General features: G+C 36.5%; 1 protein-coding gene across 1 annotated transcript; it reads right to left on the bottom strand.

The window, feature by feature from the left end:
• Positions 1 to 13,517: 13,517 nt before the first annotated feature.
• LOC145793641 (uncharacterized) lies at positions 13,518 to 14,816 on the bottom strand. The gene is made up of 4 exons (XM_082876506.1): positions 14,537 to 14,816; positions 14,190 to 14,446; positions 13,787 to 14,034; positions 13,518 to 13,740 (listed from the first exon to the last, which is right to left on the bottom strand). The coding sequence occupies exons 1-4, from the start codon at positions 14,814 to 14,816 to the stop codon at positions 13,518 to 13,520; spliced, it is 1,008 nt and encodes a 335-aa protein (XP_082732632.1).
• Positions 14,817 to 19,039: the final 4,223 nt, after the last annotated feature.

Here is a 19,039-nt window from a genome sequence, read left to right as displayed (position 1 = left end):
TGTCTTTATATGGATGATATGCTCATCATAGGTAGTAATAATGATATGATTAAAACTGCCAAGAAAATGTTGAATAAACATTTTAACATAAAGGATATGGGAATTGTTGATGTAATACTTGGTATGAAAATTACCAAAACATCAGAAGGATATGCTTTGTCACAATCACATTACATTGAGAAAATACTTGACAAACTCAGCAAAGATAATGATCGTCTTGTTAGAACACCTATGGATGTTAATTTGTTCCTTTCTAAAAATGTACAGGAAAGTATTTCTCAATTAGAGCATGCCCAAATTATTAAAAACTTAATGTATTTGATAAACTGCACTCATCCGGATATAGCTTATGCAGTAAGTAAATTAAGTAGATATACGAGTAATCCAGGAGTAGAACACTGGAAAGCAATTATACGGGTTCTAAGTTATCTCTAATTTACTCATAACATTGGGCTTAATTATACTAGATATCTAGCAGTACTTGAAAGATACTGTGATACAAATTGGATATCGGATACTACAGACTCAAATCTACCAATGGGTATGTCTTTACTCTTGGTGGGTCGACTGTATCTTGGAAATCTTCTAAACAGACTTGTATTGCTAGGCCTACTATGGAATCAGAATTTATAGCTTTAGATAAAGTTGGAGAAGAGGTAGAATAGCTTCGTCACTTCCTTGAAGATATTCCAATGTGGCAAAAATCGGTGCCTGCTATATGCATACATTGCGATAGTCAATCAGCAATAGGTATAGCATAGAGTCATATATATAACAATAAGTCACGGCACATTCGTCGTCGACATACCACTGTGAGACAACTACTCTCTAATGGAATTATTTCCATTGAATATGTGAAGTCTAAAGACAACATAGCAGATCCACTAACCAAAGGATTAGCAAGGGAATTAGTTGAGAATTCATCAAGGGAAATGCGACTTAAGCCTATCAAATAAGAGTTACCATAACGACAACCCAACCTAGTTGACTAAAGATCCTGTATGAGAGGGTTCAAGAACGTCGTTGGAAAATTCGAAGATCTTCGAAGACCCTTGAAGAAAAACTTCAAATTCTCTAGAAGATGATGAGAGGCTTAGATTCTTCAATAGTCTCAACTAAAAACACAAAAGAGAAGAGATGATAGAGATAAGAGATTAGGTGAAGAATAAGGCAAAGTAATTAGAGAAAAAATAATGGCAAGGCTCACCCATGGATCTCCCACTTTCACTCTCAAGGTTGATAATGGAGAAGGAAAATTAGTTCTTTCCCAAGAGTTATCTCTTCAAAATCCATCCCTCGTAAAGCTATGGGTGGATGCTATTTATAGGCATCTCATGATGTAGAATGGAGCCCATGTGCAAGGCACATGGGGAATATTCTCTCTAACCACCTTGTTCAAGGAGGTGACCTCTCCGAGGATGAGGAAAACCCCGAAGAAGAGATCAACCTCTCGATGAACCCTTCTTCTTAGCCACACCTAACCAATAATCCCCAATCATTCCAAAAGGTCAGGGGTAGTCCCAGAGGACGTCCTACTGCATAAGGGTCAGGGGTAGTTCAAGAGAACACCCTGCCGCAAATATTGCCGGGTCTCAAGGACCCCCTAGATCGTGCCACCTCGACCCAGGTATAGGCTAGTTTAACCGAAGAGTGAATTTATCTCCACTCACCTTCCTCGAGATCAGGTCCTTTGTTCGGACTCCATTACGCCCATGGTTCTGGTGCGTAGATCCCAGAAAGCTTTGAACCCGCAAATGTTCTGGGACTCATTAGCGGAGCGACTTCTAAATTGTGTTTGAATCCATTTAAAGCCAAGTGCTTCGGATCTCTAGATTCGTGGATCTGAATTCTTTCGAGTCTGAGTGCCTCGGATCTCTAGACTTGCTCAATACCCTTTGGAGTCCGGGCCTGAGTAAGTCTCTAAGTTCGTGGATATGAACTCTTTCGAGACTTAGAGCGATTCGGCCCATTTGATGGCAATAAATTCGGGCCCACTAATCTTGGACTTGCGATAAATTCGGGCCCACCATCCTTGGACTATTGGGCCTAATTAATTTAGTGGGCTCAAATTAGCTCCCCTTACATTTGCCCCTTGCGTGTATGAGAAATTGTAATTTTTTCGAACATGCATAGTTTCGCCTTGTCAGTCATGCTTTGCATTACGTCTTCGAGAATATTTTGGTCTTGACAGAGTCTAAGGATAAAGCTGAGGATTCACTGTAATTTACAGATAAAATCGACAAGTAATATATAAAAATAATAATAAAAAAATAAATAAATATCTCTTTTTTTTTTTTACCATGCTTGGCCAATATATTTTTGTGCCTCTTTTTTTTTTTTTTCAATACGAATTCAAATCAAGTTTCCCTTTAGAACACCTAAAGAATATTTCTCCACACTAGGAAAGAATAAAGCACCCACCATCAATCACTTTTTATTCTTTAAAAAAAAAGGGCCCACATTTTCCTTTCTTTTTTTAATTGTCAAACTTGACTTTACTTTCTTTTAACAACTTATAAAAAAACTCAAATTCACAGATTCACCAAATATTCGAAGGCCCATTGTGTATATATATTCAGAATATTTTGCTGAGACCCAGACTCAGACTCAGACTCTCCGGATCTCGATTTCGCTGAATAGCACCGACGCTGGCCTTTCCGTAACGCCACTGCTGCTTTTGGCTTTCGAGAGCCACTGACGGTGTCATCTCTGCGACGCCTACCTCGACTGCCCAGTGCCGCTCGCTGTTGGCTTCACTCTGCTGAAACTTTTCCTTTGTCTTCGGTTGTCCAGCGCTTTGCCTTCATCTTCGGCTGTCCAGCGCGAACAACATGTCGCCCACTCAATGCGACGTGTGTGGCTTTACCTAACACCATCCAGCTTGTTATTCTCACAGCCCAGCGCTACTTTTTCAAAGTTCAAATCATATAGATCTCGGTTTTTGCATACTCACGGGTTTTGGCCGTGATTAATCAATGCGAACCACGTCGTCGACTCAACGCAGCGTCGGTTTGCCTATCTCCTTTCTCACCCACTGTTTCGTCCGCCATTCTTGACCTACGGCGGAGGGAAGGGGAATGTTTCATGCCCCCTTTCCCCCACCCCTTTTGACCCCCTCTTTCTTTCATTGGTTACATTTTCTTTTTCTTTTTTCTTTTTTTCCTGCTCCTCCAATCACCACCCGTCACGTGTCTGTGAGGGGGTTGTGGGGGTAGTGATTGGAGGGGGTCTCTATCATGGCTCTATGTTTAATATATTTTTTTATGTAATCTCTTAACAGTGGCCCCCTTATTGTATTCACCTCTGGTCTTCTTTCCCTCCCATTTCAAAGATTGGGCCCCACCTCACCCAATGATACAAACAAATATCTGTGAATAAAAAAAAAACTATAAAACAAATAAAAGTCATATGATACAAGTTACAACTCACAAGTGAGTCACGTGGTGGGAGGGGATGTCAAGCTTGTAGAGGAAGTTTGGAGCTTTAACAAACAAGCAAACATCTCAGATTAGAGCAGTTCAAAAATAAATAAATAAATAAATAGAGCTCTCATTTGAAAGGGTTTTCTCTTCTTTCTTTTTTTTCTGCTATGAACTAGGAGAACCAATAACTCTTACCGGCAAAACCCACCTTTTAGAAAGCAATTGACAAAGAAAGGCAACATTCAATAACTCATGAACTCACTTTGTTTTTATTAATTTATTTTAAAATTAAAATATTTAGTTAATAAATAGAGAATGAGATATTCATTTTTATTTTTGTTTTTTCCTTATGATTAGTAGAGTCTAGAGAAGATGACTCCTAGCTTTTGGACATGTTCTCACTTATCACTATCATCAGTATTTCTCATTTTTTCTCAATAGAAGGTAAGTCTTCCTGTTTTTATGTTTGTTAATTTTAATCTGTTTATATAAATTGTATATTTTATGTTTGAATTTATTTAATGTTTTGTATATTGTTAAAGATGATATGTACTTGTAATATAAATAAAATTTGAAGTTATCAAAAGTTTAGATTCATAAAAAAAATAATGTATAAATAAAATTTTCAGGTTATCAGAAGCTTAAATGTGTTCATGTCATGGGGAAGCTAAAAACAATTGATACATTCTTTAAAAGAAAGAGTGTTGATAATTCAACATCTGATGTGCCTAACTTGAACTCTAATATTGAGACTTCAATTCCTGATCAACATCCTTCAAAAAATCCACCAATTGAATGTCAAGATGTAGACACTTTTTCCTTAGAGCGTGATCCTGGGATACGTCCTCAAATTTGGGATTATCCAACTAATCAACAAGATGAAACTCGAAGGGCTTATATCAAGGCAGGACCATATCAGTTTCTTCTTTCAAAATATCCTCTGTCTGGGTCTATAAATCATCCTCGTCGATTTCAATCATCTTGGTTCAATATATTTCATTGGTTAGAGTACTCTCCTTCAAAAGATGCTGCATATTGCCTACCATGCTAGCTTTTTAGTAAAAAACCAACTGGTCGGCTTGAAGCTAATGCATTCACTATTGATGGATTTCGAAATTGGAAGAAAGTGAATGATGGAATTAATTGTGCCTTTCTATGCCATATGGGTAAGGATCCATGTTCAACTCATAATAATGCCGTGAAATGTTGTGATATTTTGATGAAGCAATCCCAACATATTGATAAGGTTATGGATAGGCAATCTTCTGAACAGATTATGAATAATCGTTTGTGACTAAAGGCGTCAATAGACAGTGTTCGTTGGCTAACTTCTCAAGGTTGTGCTTTTAGAGGCCATGACGAACGTCCCAATTCAAAAAATCGAGGTAACTTTCTTGAGTTGATAAAGTTTTTAGCCACATACAATGAAAAAGTTGCTGATGTTGTCTTGATTGCCCCTAAAAATGCCAAATATACTTCACCAACCATCCAAAAAGAAATCTTACATATTTTATCAAGTATGGTGCGAAATAAGATTCGTGAAGAACTTGGGGATTCAAAGTTTTGCATGATTGTAGATGAAGCTCAAGATGAGTCCAAAAAGGAGCAAATGGCTATTGTTTTCAGATTTGTGACCAAGATGGTTTTGTAAGGGAGCGTTTCTTCGATCTTCTACATGTTATAAAACAATAATAATAAATAAATAAAAAAGAATAACAATATGAGGACAATAAAAACATGATGAAAATAATGAAAATGAGAACATGATAAAAATTATGAAAATGAAAACATGATAAAAATGACTTATACACGAGTCATTAATGTTTTGACACGGATGAAAAGATGGTGATGACTCGTACACTTTCAAACAACGTTATTATAAATTACCATTTTATAAATTAGGGATGTAAAAAAAATCAAAAAAATTGATTAAATCGATTGAATCGGATCAAATAGGCTATATTTGGTTTGTTTTTTAATAAGAATCGATCTGTGCGGTTTTTAAATTTGAATTTTTTTCGATTTTCGGTTCGGTATTGGTTTAAGCACCTTGTGCACCGATCTAAACCGAAAATGACCGCTTAACATATATTGTATTTATAATATATATATATATATATATATAATGTAATAATCTAATGATATTAATAAGTATAATAAATTATTAACATTAATTAATTAACCTTATCATCTTTATAACCTAAGTTTGTAAACTCTTATTATATATAATTTTAACTCTAACTCATTATTCTTGAAACCTTAGTATTTTTAAACTTTTTTTTGTTTTTATTTTTGTTGATTTAGGAATTAAAAAGTATGTATTAAATGGATGAATTGGATATGTTTGAAATGGTAGACAAATAACTAATTTAATATTTTTATATAGATTGATGATTATATTTAAAAGTGGCTCAAGTTAAAAAAATTCTAGACCGATTAAACCGTACAAAACCAAACCGTTTCAATTGGTTCGGTTCGGTGCGGTTTGATGTGAGAAACAGTCTGTATCGGTGTTCAAAATAATAAAACCGACATTATCGGTTTGGTGTAGTTTTTTATCTAAATACCGACCGTACCGAACCGATTACATCCCTAGTGTAAACTATTTGGTAATGTATTTGAAATTTTTAGTATCTTTTTAGGATAAATTACACCGATACTACCTAAGATTTTTATTTAATGCAGATTCTTTCCTTACGTTTGAAAAATTACATTCCTCTTCTTGAAGTTTGTAATATCTGTTGGAGCAATTTTCTGTGTAAAATAAATAATGTGAAACCAAATCAAACAAATAAAAATAAACTACTTACATAATTTATTTACCGAAATGAAAAAAATACAAAATTGATCAAGTGGAGTGTGTGACACTCTATCCTTAAGACAGATTCGACTCACTTCGGTGCTTACGGATAAATGACGTCTATCTCCCAGGATACAGTGATCTTTACACAGATTGTAGTAGCACTCCAAACAATCTGTATGACAAACAAAACATGTGTTCTACACTTTTAAAAATTTTCCTAAAATAATATGTAGAATATATATGTAAGAGAGCACAAAGGAAGGCAAGAAAAAAGAATTTCGGAATGAAACAATTGTTGGAAAAGTCTTGGTATTTATAGGGCCGAACATGTATGAATTTCAAACCGAACAAGTATGTTTTTTGAAAATGAACATATCTATTGAAGAACAGAACAAGTGCAAACTGTTTGAACTTGTTGGAAATTAATCTGTCCAGTTCAGCCTGTTTGAACCTGTTGGAAAATGGACTGAAAAAAGGGGCACTGTTTTGATAGGAAAAATTTGGTGTAAAAATTAAATTAATTTCGTTCAGAAATTCAAATAATTTTCCTGCAAGAATTTGAAAAAATTCAAATAAATTTTTTCCAAAAAATAAATATCAGGACTGACCCAATCCATAACTGCGCCTGGCACGGCTTGGCCAGCCGGTGGCGGCAGCGCGTATGTGGTGGTTTGAGCAAAGACTCACTTTGTCCGTATCTCCTCCCTTCTACAAACTTGGGTTGCCCTTTGGGGCTTAACCCAAGTATTCCTACCTAGAACTTATATACACACATAAATTCTCTTTAAGTTTCAATATGGGACAATCATTTCAAGGAAATCCACATTTTACTTTTTTAATTGTTCATTTCACGAACTCGAAAACGGCGTCAACTTCCCATTCACTCATAAATGGTTTTGACGAACCGTCTTCACCGTGTGACTTGCCACGCGGAAAGGAACACGTCACCTCTTTGGACCCATCCCAAAAGACATGTGGGACCCACTCAAATTTGAGCTTAAAGTTGGCAAAAAATAAGCTTATAAAAACCATAATTCTAACAATACCCCACATGAATGGAATTTGACAGAGAGAAATGCAACAACATGATCTAATTACAGAAAGTACAGAAATTGAAAATATTCTGCGAAGGATAGGTAGCTTTTGGCTTTGAATCTTCCCTTATAAGACACTATTGGATTTACTAGCTAACCAGTGAATATGATGTCTTGAACTGTTCAGCTATTTGTGTAAACCAAGACAATAAAACTCACACAGTATATTACCAAATACAGTTTAGTTCTCACTATTGTGTTTATTTTGGCCCTGAACAACTTGGTCTTTCATGAGTGCTCTAGAGAATTATAGCACTTCACAAATCTTATAGAACCGACCCAGTTTACATTCATATATGTGATTCTTATGAAGAGTATCCTGTCATACTCCATTAGGTATTTCTAGATATAAGAATCATTAAAATTATTACTTAACCTAAAACGCTGCAAACATCACTATTTCATCTAGAAATGGGTAGGAGTTTGACTCCCATGTGATTCATATGAGTCATACACAACTCGATTGTTCCTTTGAACCTAGATCTTGGGATCTGTAAGAGGAGATAATTTGAGCCCACTAAATTAATTAGGCCCAATAGTCCAAGGATGGTGGGCCCAGATTTATCGCAAGTCCAAGATTAGTGGGCCCGGATTTATCGCCATCAAACGGGCCGAATCGCTCTAAGCCTCGAAAGAGTTTGGATCCACAAACTTAGAGACTTACTCGGGCCCGGACTCGAAAGGGTATTGACCAAGCCTAGAGATCCGAGGCACTCAGACTCGAAAGGATTCGGATCCACAAATCTAGGATCCGAAGCACTTGGCTTCGAATGGATTCAAACGCAATCTAGAAGTCGCTCCGCTAATGAGTCCCAGAACACTTGCGGGTTCGGAGCTTTCTGGGATCTACGCACCAGAACCATGGGCGTAATGGAGTCTAAAAAAGGACCTGATCCCGAGGACGATGAGTGGAGATAAATTCACTCTTCGGTTAAACTAGCCTATACCCGGGTCGAGGTGGCACGATCTAAGGGGTCCTTGAGACCCGACAATATTTGCGGTAGGGTGTTCTCTTGAACTACCCCTGACCTTTATGCGGCAGGACGTCCTTTAGGACTATCACTGACCCTTTGGGATGATTGGGGATCATTGGTTAGGTGTGGCTAAGAAGAAGGATTCGCCGAGAGGTTGATATGCTCTTCGGGGTTTTCCTCATCCTCGGAGAGGTCACCTCCTCGGACAAGGTGGTTAGAGAGAATATTCCCCATGTGCCTTGCACATCACCTCCATCTTACATCATGAGGTGCCTATAAATAGCATCCACCCATATCTCTACAAGGGATGGATTTTGGAGAGATAACTCTTGGGAAAGAACTAATTTCCCTTCTTCATTATCAACCCTGGGAGTGAAAGTGGGAGATCCATGGGAGAGCCTTGCCATTATTTTTCCTCTAATTACTTTGCCTTATTCTTCACTCAATCTCTTATCTCCATCATCTCTTCTCTTTTGTGTTCTTAGTTGAGACTATTGAAGAATCTAAACCTCTCATCATCTTCTAGAGAATTCAAAGTTTTTCTTCAAGGGTCTTCGAAGATCTTCGAATTTTTCAATGACGTTCTTGAACCCTCTCATACATTTGGCGACTCCACTGGAGAGGCGGATTGGTTAATGGTCTCAACAAGATCTGGAACCCACACAACTCCAACAAAGATGGCGGGAGAAGAAGAAGTTCACCAACAAGGATCCTCTAATGGTGGTGATGACAAGACCATGGCTCCAGATCAACCCTTTTTGCTCGAAGCCATTCAAGGACTTCAAAATACTCAATAGGAGATTCTTACCACTCTTCAGAATCTCACTCACGCCATGTTGGTGGTGAGATCTAATTTTGCACCAGCGCCAAACGGAAATCAAACTGGTGGTGGAGCTATTCCCGCCAGAGTGCAAAATCAAATCCAAGGAGAAATAGGCCCTAGTCAGCTTGTGGCTCATAGCCACACGGCCACAGTAACACATGCTCAAACCGTAGTAGGCGGCAGTAGTTTGCCCACGCCTGGGCTCCATGGCGTGCCAAGCCAAGATCCAATGGTGACTAGGGGAGGTTCTGGTGTAATGAATGGCGCTCCGACAACTCTTGGTGTCTAGGCAAATATAAGGAGCATGATGGCGCAAAAGGGAGTTCTGCTCGTACCTAATCTTGTTACGCCACCAGTAAATGTTACTCAAGCACCAAACGGGCCTCATTTGGTGCCGACAACAAATTTGCAAGCACAACCCGGTATAGCGATGCTATACGATGGACTTTACGGGCCTCAATTCAATGTCCCATCACCAACTGGCTTGTCTATACGCGCGGATGGCCAGTATCATCAAATGTCCTCACCAATGATGAATTTGCAGCACCAGAATGGCCAAGTCGCCCCTTGCTCAGTCTTCGGGTCCATAAGCCAAGTTCTGGGAATACCACCATCAAACTCTCTCCCTCAACAGTTTCTCACTCTCGCCGATGTACAAGCCATGTTCGATCTCGAACGGGGAAAGAGGACTTTACCCGCTTTGCTTGATTCGGATGTCAAGCCACCTTACCCTATTGAGATGTTGAGTTATCCATACCCTGAGGCTTACATAGTGCCGAAGTTCATTAAATTTGATGGCAAACAAGGAAATGCGCGAGAACATGTTGTGCAATTCATTGAGACTCTGGGTATTCATGGTTCAAATCACGTCCTCCGGCTGAGAGAATTCTCTAAGTCCCTCACTGACCGAGCATATAGTTGGTACATTAACTTGGCCCCAAAATCTGTTTGAAGTTGGGAAGAGATGGTCAACAAATTCTACGCCAAATTCTTTCAGGTGGCCGAGAAAGTGACCACACTTACCCTGTGTAAGGAAAAGTAGCGGGAAGGTGAAGACATTCTCAAATATGTGAAGGGGTTTCAAGACAAAGCCGTAGACTGTCATGATGCTGTGGAGGAAAGCTACTTGGTCCAAATCTGTGTTGAAGGGGCATTGAACGGATACAAGATGCTTCTAGTTAATCACAAGCTACCCACATTCTCGACACTAATTGAAGCATCTCGGAACATCAACATACCTCAATCTCAGGAGATCGGGTTCGAGACTAGTTATAAAACCAGCTTCAAGTCATCCTGAGGACCTTCTGTCACGGCGGCTTCCGTGTCTTCTTCCTGATAGTCGCAGGGGGAGGAATTCAGAGGTCAGAAGAGGAAATACGGCGAAGATGACACTCCTTTTCCGTGTAGTGTTGAGGAGGTGAAGGCCTTAGTTAAAGAATGGGTGGCAGACGGGGAACTGAAGTTGCCTCATATCGAAGAGTTTTTGCCGAAGAGAAACCGCGAGGGTCCTAATTATTGTGTTTTCCACCGATCACTAGGACATCCTACAGAAAAGTGCTAGACACTTAAGAAGATCTTTAGAAAGAAAGTCGAAGTAGATGAGCTAGAGTTCAAAGAATAAGGGCCCCAGGATATCTTAGAAGACGTGGCCATGATGGTGTATGACGGCCACAGCCGAGCAGCTGGTGAAAGTTTTCCAAATGACCTTGCAACTCTAGGGGCAAATGTCAACATTCCGTAGAAGAAGTCTATCTATGACATTTACAATTTGTATTTCTTGCATTGTCCAAGAATTTTCTAGCTTTCTTTCTTATGTTATGAAGAAAGTCATTTCCTCCATATTGTGTATTTCCATTAGAAGTTATTTTTTCTATATTGTGTATCTTCATTGTGTTATGTTGCTTGAAATAGTTTTGAGTTTTTGTTGCCTCTTAAAGAAGAAAGAAGAATAGTAGGCTCGGTTACCAACCTGAAGGGACTGTTCTTGATGTAGTAGAAGTGTACTCCCACTTAGTGAGGGACAACCTTTGCTTTCATTAGTTGCCAAAATAATGCGTGCTCCCACTCGGACCTCCAAAGAGCAGCCATTACTTCCTTCAATGCAAGCTTCGAGGGTCTTTCTTACTAAAGTAGAGTGTTGTACCCACTCGGACCTCCGAAGAACAACCACTGCTTTCATCAATGCAAGCTTTGAGGGTCTTTCTTGCTGAAGTAAAGTGTGTGCTCCCACTCGGACTTCTGAAGAATAGCCCTTACTTCCGTCAATGCAAGCTTTGAGGGTATTTCTTGTTGAAGCAAAGTGTGTGTTCCCACTCGGACTTCTGAAGAATAGCCCTTGTTTTCATCAATGCGAGCTTCGAAGGTCTTTCTTGCTGAAGTATAGTGTGTTCTCCCATTCAGACTTTCAAAGAACAGATCTTGCTTCCGTCAGTGCGAGCTTCGAGGGATAACATTTGCTTCCATTGATTGTCGAAGAAATGAGTGTACAACCAATTGATTTCCGAGGAACAACTTTGTCTCCGCTTGGATTTCTAGGGAACAATCTTTACTTCCATTAGTACAAGCTTGGTAGATTCGGTTGCCAATTAGGAGGGATCTTTCTTGCTGTTACCAGCTAGAAGGGATCTTTTTTTTGCCAAGAAAAAGAGTGTGCTTCCACCTAGACTTCCGAGGGACAGCCCTTGCTTCCATTTGGACTTCCAAGGAGCAAACCTCGTTTCCATCAGTGTGAGCTTCGAGGATCTCCCTTATTAAGTAGAGTGTGTGCTCCCACTCAGACTTTCGAAGAGCAAATCTCGTTTCTATCAGTGCGAGCTTCGAGGATCTTTCTTATTGAAGTAGTGTGTGTGCTCCCACTCAGACTTTCAAAGAACAGCCCTCGAGACTCGGTAGCCTTGCTTCTGTTTGGACTTCCGCGGGACAGCTCTTGCTCTCATTAGTGTGGGTCCGAAGAACAGCCCTTGCTTTCATCAATACAAGCTCCGAGGATCTTTCTTTTCAAAGTAGAGTGGACTCCTACTCGAACTCCTAAGGGATAGCCTTTGCTTCCATTAGCTGCTGAAGTAGAAGTGCGCATCCACTCGGACTTCCAAGGGACAGCCTTGTTTCCACTCGGACTTCTGAGGGAGAGCCTTGTTTCTGCTCAAACTTCTGAGGGACAACCTTGCTTTTGCTCGGACTTCTGAGAGACAATCTTTACTTCTATTGGTGCAAGCTTAGTAGACTCGGTTGCCTTCTAGAGGGATCTTTCTTGCCGAAGTAGGGTGTAAGCTATTTTCGGACTCCTGAGGGACAGTTTTGTTCTCGTTCAAACTTCCAAAGGATAGCCCTTGCTCTCATTAGTGCGGTTTCTGAGGGCCCCGGGGTCGTGGATTTCGCACAAAAATTTATTTGCCTAAAATAGTAAAGCCGACAAACTAGACAAACAATATCGAGTTCAGATTATGATTTAAACATTACCAAAATAGAGGCGACATCAACAATAGTAATGATCTGCTTAAGCTACAACAATTTTATTCCTCTGAGCAAGTTCATGAAAAATGCAACAATCAAGATTTTGTCTCTTCGGGCCGGTTCCTCTCAAGCCGACATAAAGCAACAATGTTCAAACAAAATTTCAGCATCAACATTTTATTTCCTCAAGTGTCCACAAGATCAACACATAACAATATATGGTCTTATTCTCTGTTACATCAGTTTATTCTTCCAAGCGAAACATTCACTGAATTTGGATATCAGAAATTCATTCATCAAGTATATAAAGCTCAATATCGGGTTTCACTATTCTTGGAGCTGTAACAATCAATCATTCGACAACAAGATTTATATACAATATGAGGGACTTATTTCCTTGAATTTCTTTTGCAACAACATTTATTTACTCTACAAATTTCAAGACGAGCAAGTCTAACAAAATTTTCAGTAGCAACACCAATCCCTCATTTGCCACATTAATACTCTATCTATGTAAGATTTATCAACACAAGGTCAAGCTCCAAAACATGAATTTTAGGATTACGTTTCTCATTCAAATCAAAATTCAATAAGAATGGCAGTTATCTCAAGTTCAGAAGATTCAAAAAATGCTTACCCACAAATTTATGGAAGAATTTCAAAATACATACTCACAGACTTATAGAAGCAATGAAGAGAATCAAGACCAAAAGTGGCGTAGGCCAGGGGCGGAGGTAGGATTTCTTAATTAGGGGGGCCAAATTAATATTATAAATGTGGACTTAAATAATAAATAAATAAATATCCACTAGCTATAACCATTTATGAAGCAACAAAGATTAAAATTCTTTATATATTAACACCATGATATAACAAAAAGTTTGTTACAAAATGACTATATCTTGTCTCATTTACTGTAAAACTAACAAAAAGGCACATATTTTCCTATCAAAGTTGTGCTCGACGATGCTTCAGAGAATAGAAATCATCTATAATCATTTCTGAGCTAAAATTTTCTGCAATTTCTTTCTCAATGTAAACAACCAAACAATCTGTAAGAAATTCATCTTTCATTTTGTTGCGAAGGCTAGTTTTTACAATATTCATTGCTGAAAATGCCCTTTTTGTAGTAGCGGTTGAAACAGGAAGTGTCAATATGAGAAGAATCAATCTATGAACCAAATAGTAAGTTTTTTGACTTTCCCGTTTCAACTAACCCTCGGCATAGTTCAGAAATTGTGGAGAGATTTTGTAAATCCGGATGATGAGGCACATCAAGCTCAAAGTGTTGCAACTGAAATTTCAAACGAATTCTTTCTTGCTCTGTGAAATCTTGAGGATAGAATTTCTCAACAAGAGTGCAAATATCATCAATTTTTAATGAATTATATGCACTCTTAGGATCCAAACTTGAGCTAAGATTAAGGAACTCCATTGCTTGCTCACTAAATCGATGATTTAGTTCCTGTAACTGAGAGTTGATTGCAACAGTAAAGATATCTATTCGATAGTGATGCTCGATTGTTATGTGATTTTGTTGATTATGAGACCTCGACTCGCACTGTATCGAGCACTCATGTCAGGTATTTCAATCTCATATCGTTCACAAAATAATTTTACTTCCCCAACGAGACTGTCCCAACCATCTTCTCTCAACTTTTGAATAAGTGCTTTTGTAGTTGCAACTAAATGCATAGCATTTGAGATGTCTTGGGTTTTTTGCTGCAAAGCTTGCCAAAGAATATCAGTTCTACCCATAATTTCCCTCATTAAATGCATAATAAAAACAAACTCAAAGGATGAAATCATATCATACGCTGCATCGGCATCCCCACGTTGAGAATAAGTGGATCCATCATTGACTACATTTTTAAGAACTGTTCAAGTTGCCCCAAACATCTTTATTAAACTACATATTGATTTAAAATGTGAGCTCCATCTAGTATCTCCAGCTCGTTGCAAAGTGCCAATTTGATTTGCCCCTCTTCCAGTCTCAAGTTCATCAATGGAAATCAAGTGTGCAATTTCAGTAGCTTGAGCTTCATGTAGTTCATCATTACGCTTGCAAGATGCACCAACAATAGTAACAATGAAAGTTAACTTAGAAAAGAACTTATGAACTGGGATTACCTCTCTTGATGCCGCAACTAGTGCTAATTTTAGTCGATGTGCCCAACAATGTACATAATATGCATAGGGACATTCATTTAGAAATAAAGCTTGTAATCCATTCCACTCGCCACGCATATTACTAGCACCATCATATCCTTGTCCACAAATGTTTTGAACATCAAGACTATTTCTACAAAGGACATTAGCTATTTCCAACTTAAGAGTCAAGGAAGTAGTTCTTTTATTTTATTTTCTCTATACCTATTAACTCTTTAGAATCACATCCGCAAAATTAGTCGAAGTATCGATAAATTGATCCGGACACTTAATTATTAAAAAATAATAATAATTGAGAAGTCATGTGTGGGTCCTACTTAAAATAGTAATTAATATTTGAATAAAGATTCGAAACCCCTTTTTTTTCCTCCTCCTTGACCCCCTATCAACCTCATTAGATAGTTTTTCTTTTTTCTTTTTTCTTTTTTCTTTTTTCCTTCTCCTCCAATCACCACCCGCCACGTGTGTGTGGGAGGTGGTGGGGGTGGTGATTAGAGGGGACACAATCATGACGGTTAATATTTATCCACTGATGAATATTAAGGTTGTAATCTCAAATTAAATTGTTTCATAGTTTTAACAGTGGTGCTACATGCACCAATTAATATACTAACTGATGTACTAACATTAGTTATGACATTATTATTGACTTCACTTATTATACAAATTATAAATATCAAAAACTTCTTAAAGCTTCATTTGGCATTGGCTAATATAGCCAACCTTTTTGTGTTAAGGCTTTTTTAGCCTAACTTTGTTAGTCTCGTTTGGTTTGAATTTTTTTTACTTTTTTAACTTTTGTGAAAGAAAAAATTTAATGATTATGGTTTGGATGTAACATTTTATCTTATTAGCTTATGTAGCCTATTTTAGACTTTTGTATTTTTTTAGCCACAAAATGAAAACCAAACGAGGGTTAAATTATGTCACATCATCAATTGATAAATTAATTAGTACACTAATTGATGCATATAACGTTATTTTTGTTTTAATTCAAATATTATCATTTCACTGTTTTCATAAAATTATATTTTTACTAATAATAATAAAGATGATAGCAAGTGAAATGGTTAATGATAATGATGATGAAATTTCAATATTTAAATACTAAAAATTACATAGTAAAATTTTGCTGTTCAAGTTAAGAGAGTGAAATTTTACTTGTTAATGTTATCATTGTTTTGATAATAATAATAAAAAAAATGTAATATTTTTACTAATAATGATAAAGATCATAGTAAATATGGTGATTAATGATAGTAATGGTAAAATTTCAGTATTTAATATATTAAATTTAGATAGTAAATTTTTTTTTTTTTGTGTTTTATCTGTATATGTTGTTTTCAAAATTTTATGACTAATATAGATCTTGCTTAATAAATTTTGATGAGAAAGTTTAACAAAAATGTTTAAGAGTTCTAATACAACTCTAATGATGTGGAGAGTACCCATGTGAAGGTAGGGCCCACACTTCTCTCTCTGTCTCTCTCTATTCTCTTTCTCTTTCAGCTCACCAGAGCTCCATTTGGAGCTCTCAAATTAGAGGTATGTATCATTACTCCTACGTGCACGCTATGTGCACTCTGTCGTTAGAGCACTAGGCATGTCCTGTTGTTGACATGAAAATTTTTACGAGGAAGGAATTTTTTTCAAAATTTCCTTAATTTTTTTTTTTTGTGTATTTATTATTTTTTTTTTATGTGGTGTTTAGTTGGAGAATTTGAGGAGGAGATTTGAAAAGGAAAATGAAAAAATAGGTGAAATGGGAATAAAATATACTTAAGTTTTACATAATTTCACATACCTTTTCCCTTTTGCTTTCCAAATTCATTCTCAAATCTCTCAATCAAACACAGCGACTACTCGATTTATATAGGTGGTTGAGATCATAAAAACTAAAACTATGCAGCAACTTAAAATAAACGTGACGACACATATTTGGAATAATCTAAATAAGTGCACTTTTTGACTTTTTATGAAATATAGGTTGGATTGGTATTAGATTTGAAGTGATGTGTTAGAGAGGTGATGTGACTTAAATAAGATGATATGACTTAATACGATAGTGATTTTTTGACTTTTTAACTTTTTTTAAGCATGTCAAACCAACCCTTTATGTGTACATTATCTTCACGAACATGGATAGTCTCTCATCCATGAGCAAATTATTCATTGTCCAAAGTATGGACGTGACAATGTCATAAATTAATTCAAATTATAAATTTGTGTAGCATCAATCCAAATGAATGGTTTGGATTGAATTGAAGCAATGCCATATAGGACATGAAACAATTTTTCCTCATCCTAATAAAAGGATTAGACCATTCACTCCCGGGATTTGGGCCATCGCATGACTCATTAGATAATTTTATCTGTTTTTTTTATTATTTAAATTTGTGTAAATTATTAATGTAAAAAAATTATATTGATTTGATAACATGATTTATCATATTTGTTTTGGAATGTTTGAATGATAATATAATTTTTAAAATATACCGTTAATTTTTTTAAAAGGCTTAAGAATTTTCAAAATTAGTTTTCGAGTTTTGATTTCGTAGTTTTTTGGTCATTCTTTTTAATATTTTAATTTTTTTTTTTTACTTTTTAAATTATTGTAATCTATATACATTTAAAAGTACGAAATTAAATACAAAATTTCAATATATATATATATATATATATATTATTTATTAATTTTTGATTTTTTCACAAATCTTTACTTTTTAAGTACATTTAGATCAGGTGCACTTAAAAAAAATTAGACTAAAATATGAAAAGGAAAATGACTTAGACCCCCAGCTGGGGGTGCTGGGGGTCGTCCCTGATTGGTTCAAAAACAATTTTTCTTTTTTTTTGGATTTCAGCCAACCACACGTTGCCACGTCACGGGGGGTGTCACTGGGGTTGGAAGCAATGCCCATATGAAAAATATTTACTAAAAAAAAAACTCAAAAATTATTTTTAAAAACTCAAAACCAAACAAATATGATTAACTCATGTGACTATGTACTTCATCAATTTAAGTTTTTTCACGAATAACTGACACATAATTATAAAATTGTAAACTGGTTGGATTACTGAAAGGTCTTCTAATTGGCCCAATGAGCTGAAGTGAAGTTTAGTTTTTATTAATGTGCACTCCACTACATTTGCATTTATAGTGACAAAAAATTTAATATGAAATCCGTTTAGTATTTGGAGTATATAGAGCTGTGACAAAATAAAAGGGACGTTTATTAATAAGTTTTATTAATTGGATTTATTTATTTATAAGTCCTGATTGATAAATTTATTACTGCAGATTTATTCATGAAAATAAAAAAACTAATGTGGCCCAATCACTTTGGACGAAGTTAAAATATAATTTGAAAGAGAACGTATTGTGAAAGTTAAGGTCAAGTTTGGCATATCTCAAATAATTCATCTTTTTATCTTTTTATCTTTTTTTCATCACATCACTTCTCTACTTTTCTGCACATCTTTTCGTAAAAAGATAAAAAGTACATTTATTTAGATCATCCCAAACAATCCCTAAATTGGCATGTAAGTGATGATATTCGATTCTTGTTTCTTAATCCAAAGGCACATGTACTTCCATGGAGACTAGGGTAGTGGATAAACCAATTGTGCAGAAGTGGCTCAGTTATCAGGTGACTAAATTTGTCGATTAAAATGCATTAAAAAAAAAATTAATTATGGAAGGTTCAAAATATATTTATAAAAAAAAATAAAAAAATAATAATAAGGTAAGGTCTTTGTTGGCTACATATTTTATATAAAACCACTCACAATTCAACACATGGCAGGTTGAGGGTAATATGAGAAGACAATTCAAACCTTCGATCGTGATTGCCCACGTGGCAGTTAGTATTGGTTTTCATAAGATCTGCATAGTACTGGATCAGCAAAAAGATGCAAAGTGATGTGACTTCAACGGTTACGCACATTTAAATTCAAAATCAGGAGGGAAGCCTAACTGCAGGTATTGGCGTAGTGGAGCTAACTATAAGGCAACATGATCAGCGATCATGGAGGAGCGTTTCGACGGTTAGAAGTGCAGTTCGATGGTTATTCTTGAGAAGTATAAATAGCAGAGAAGGCCCTAGAAAAAGCCCCAGACTCAGATCCATAAAACCAGTTTTATTAACTTTATTTCTTTTCCAGTTTTTACATTTCCTGTTCTTTACATTGTTGTACTTTAAAATTCCTGCACTGCACTTCGTTCATAGGAGTAGTTTCAAGTAGATTGTTACTGTAAACCTCTACGAGGCTAAATTGGATCATTGTAAGTCTTTTATTTT

The sequence above is a fragment of the Camellia sinensis genome, chromosome 6 (genome assembly GCF_055761805.1).
Source record: "Camellia sinensis isolate YWXY chromosome 6, ASM5576180v1, whole genome shotgun sequence".
Classification (NCBI taxonomy): Eukaryota; Viridiplantae; Streptophyta; class Magnoliopsida; order Ericales; family Theaceae; genus Camellia; species Camellia sinensis.
The sequence above is the reverse complement of the archived record's forward strand: the minus strand, read 5'-3'. Positions and strand labels throughout refer to the sequence as shown.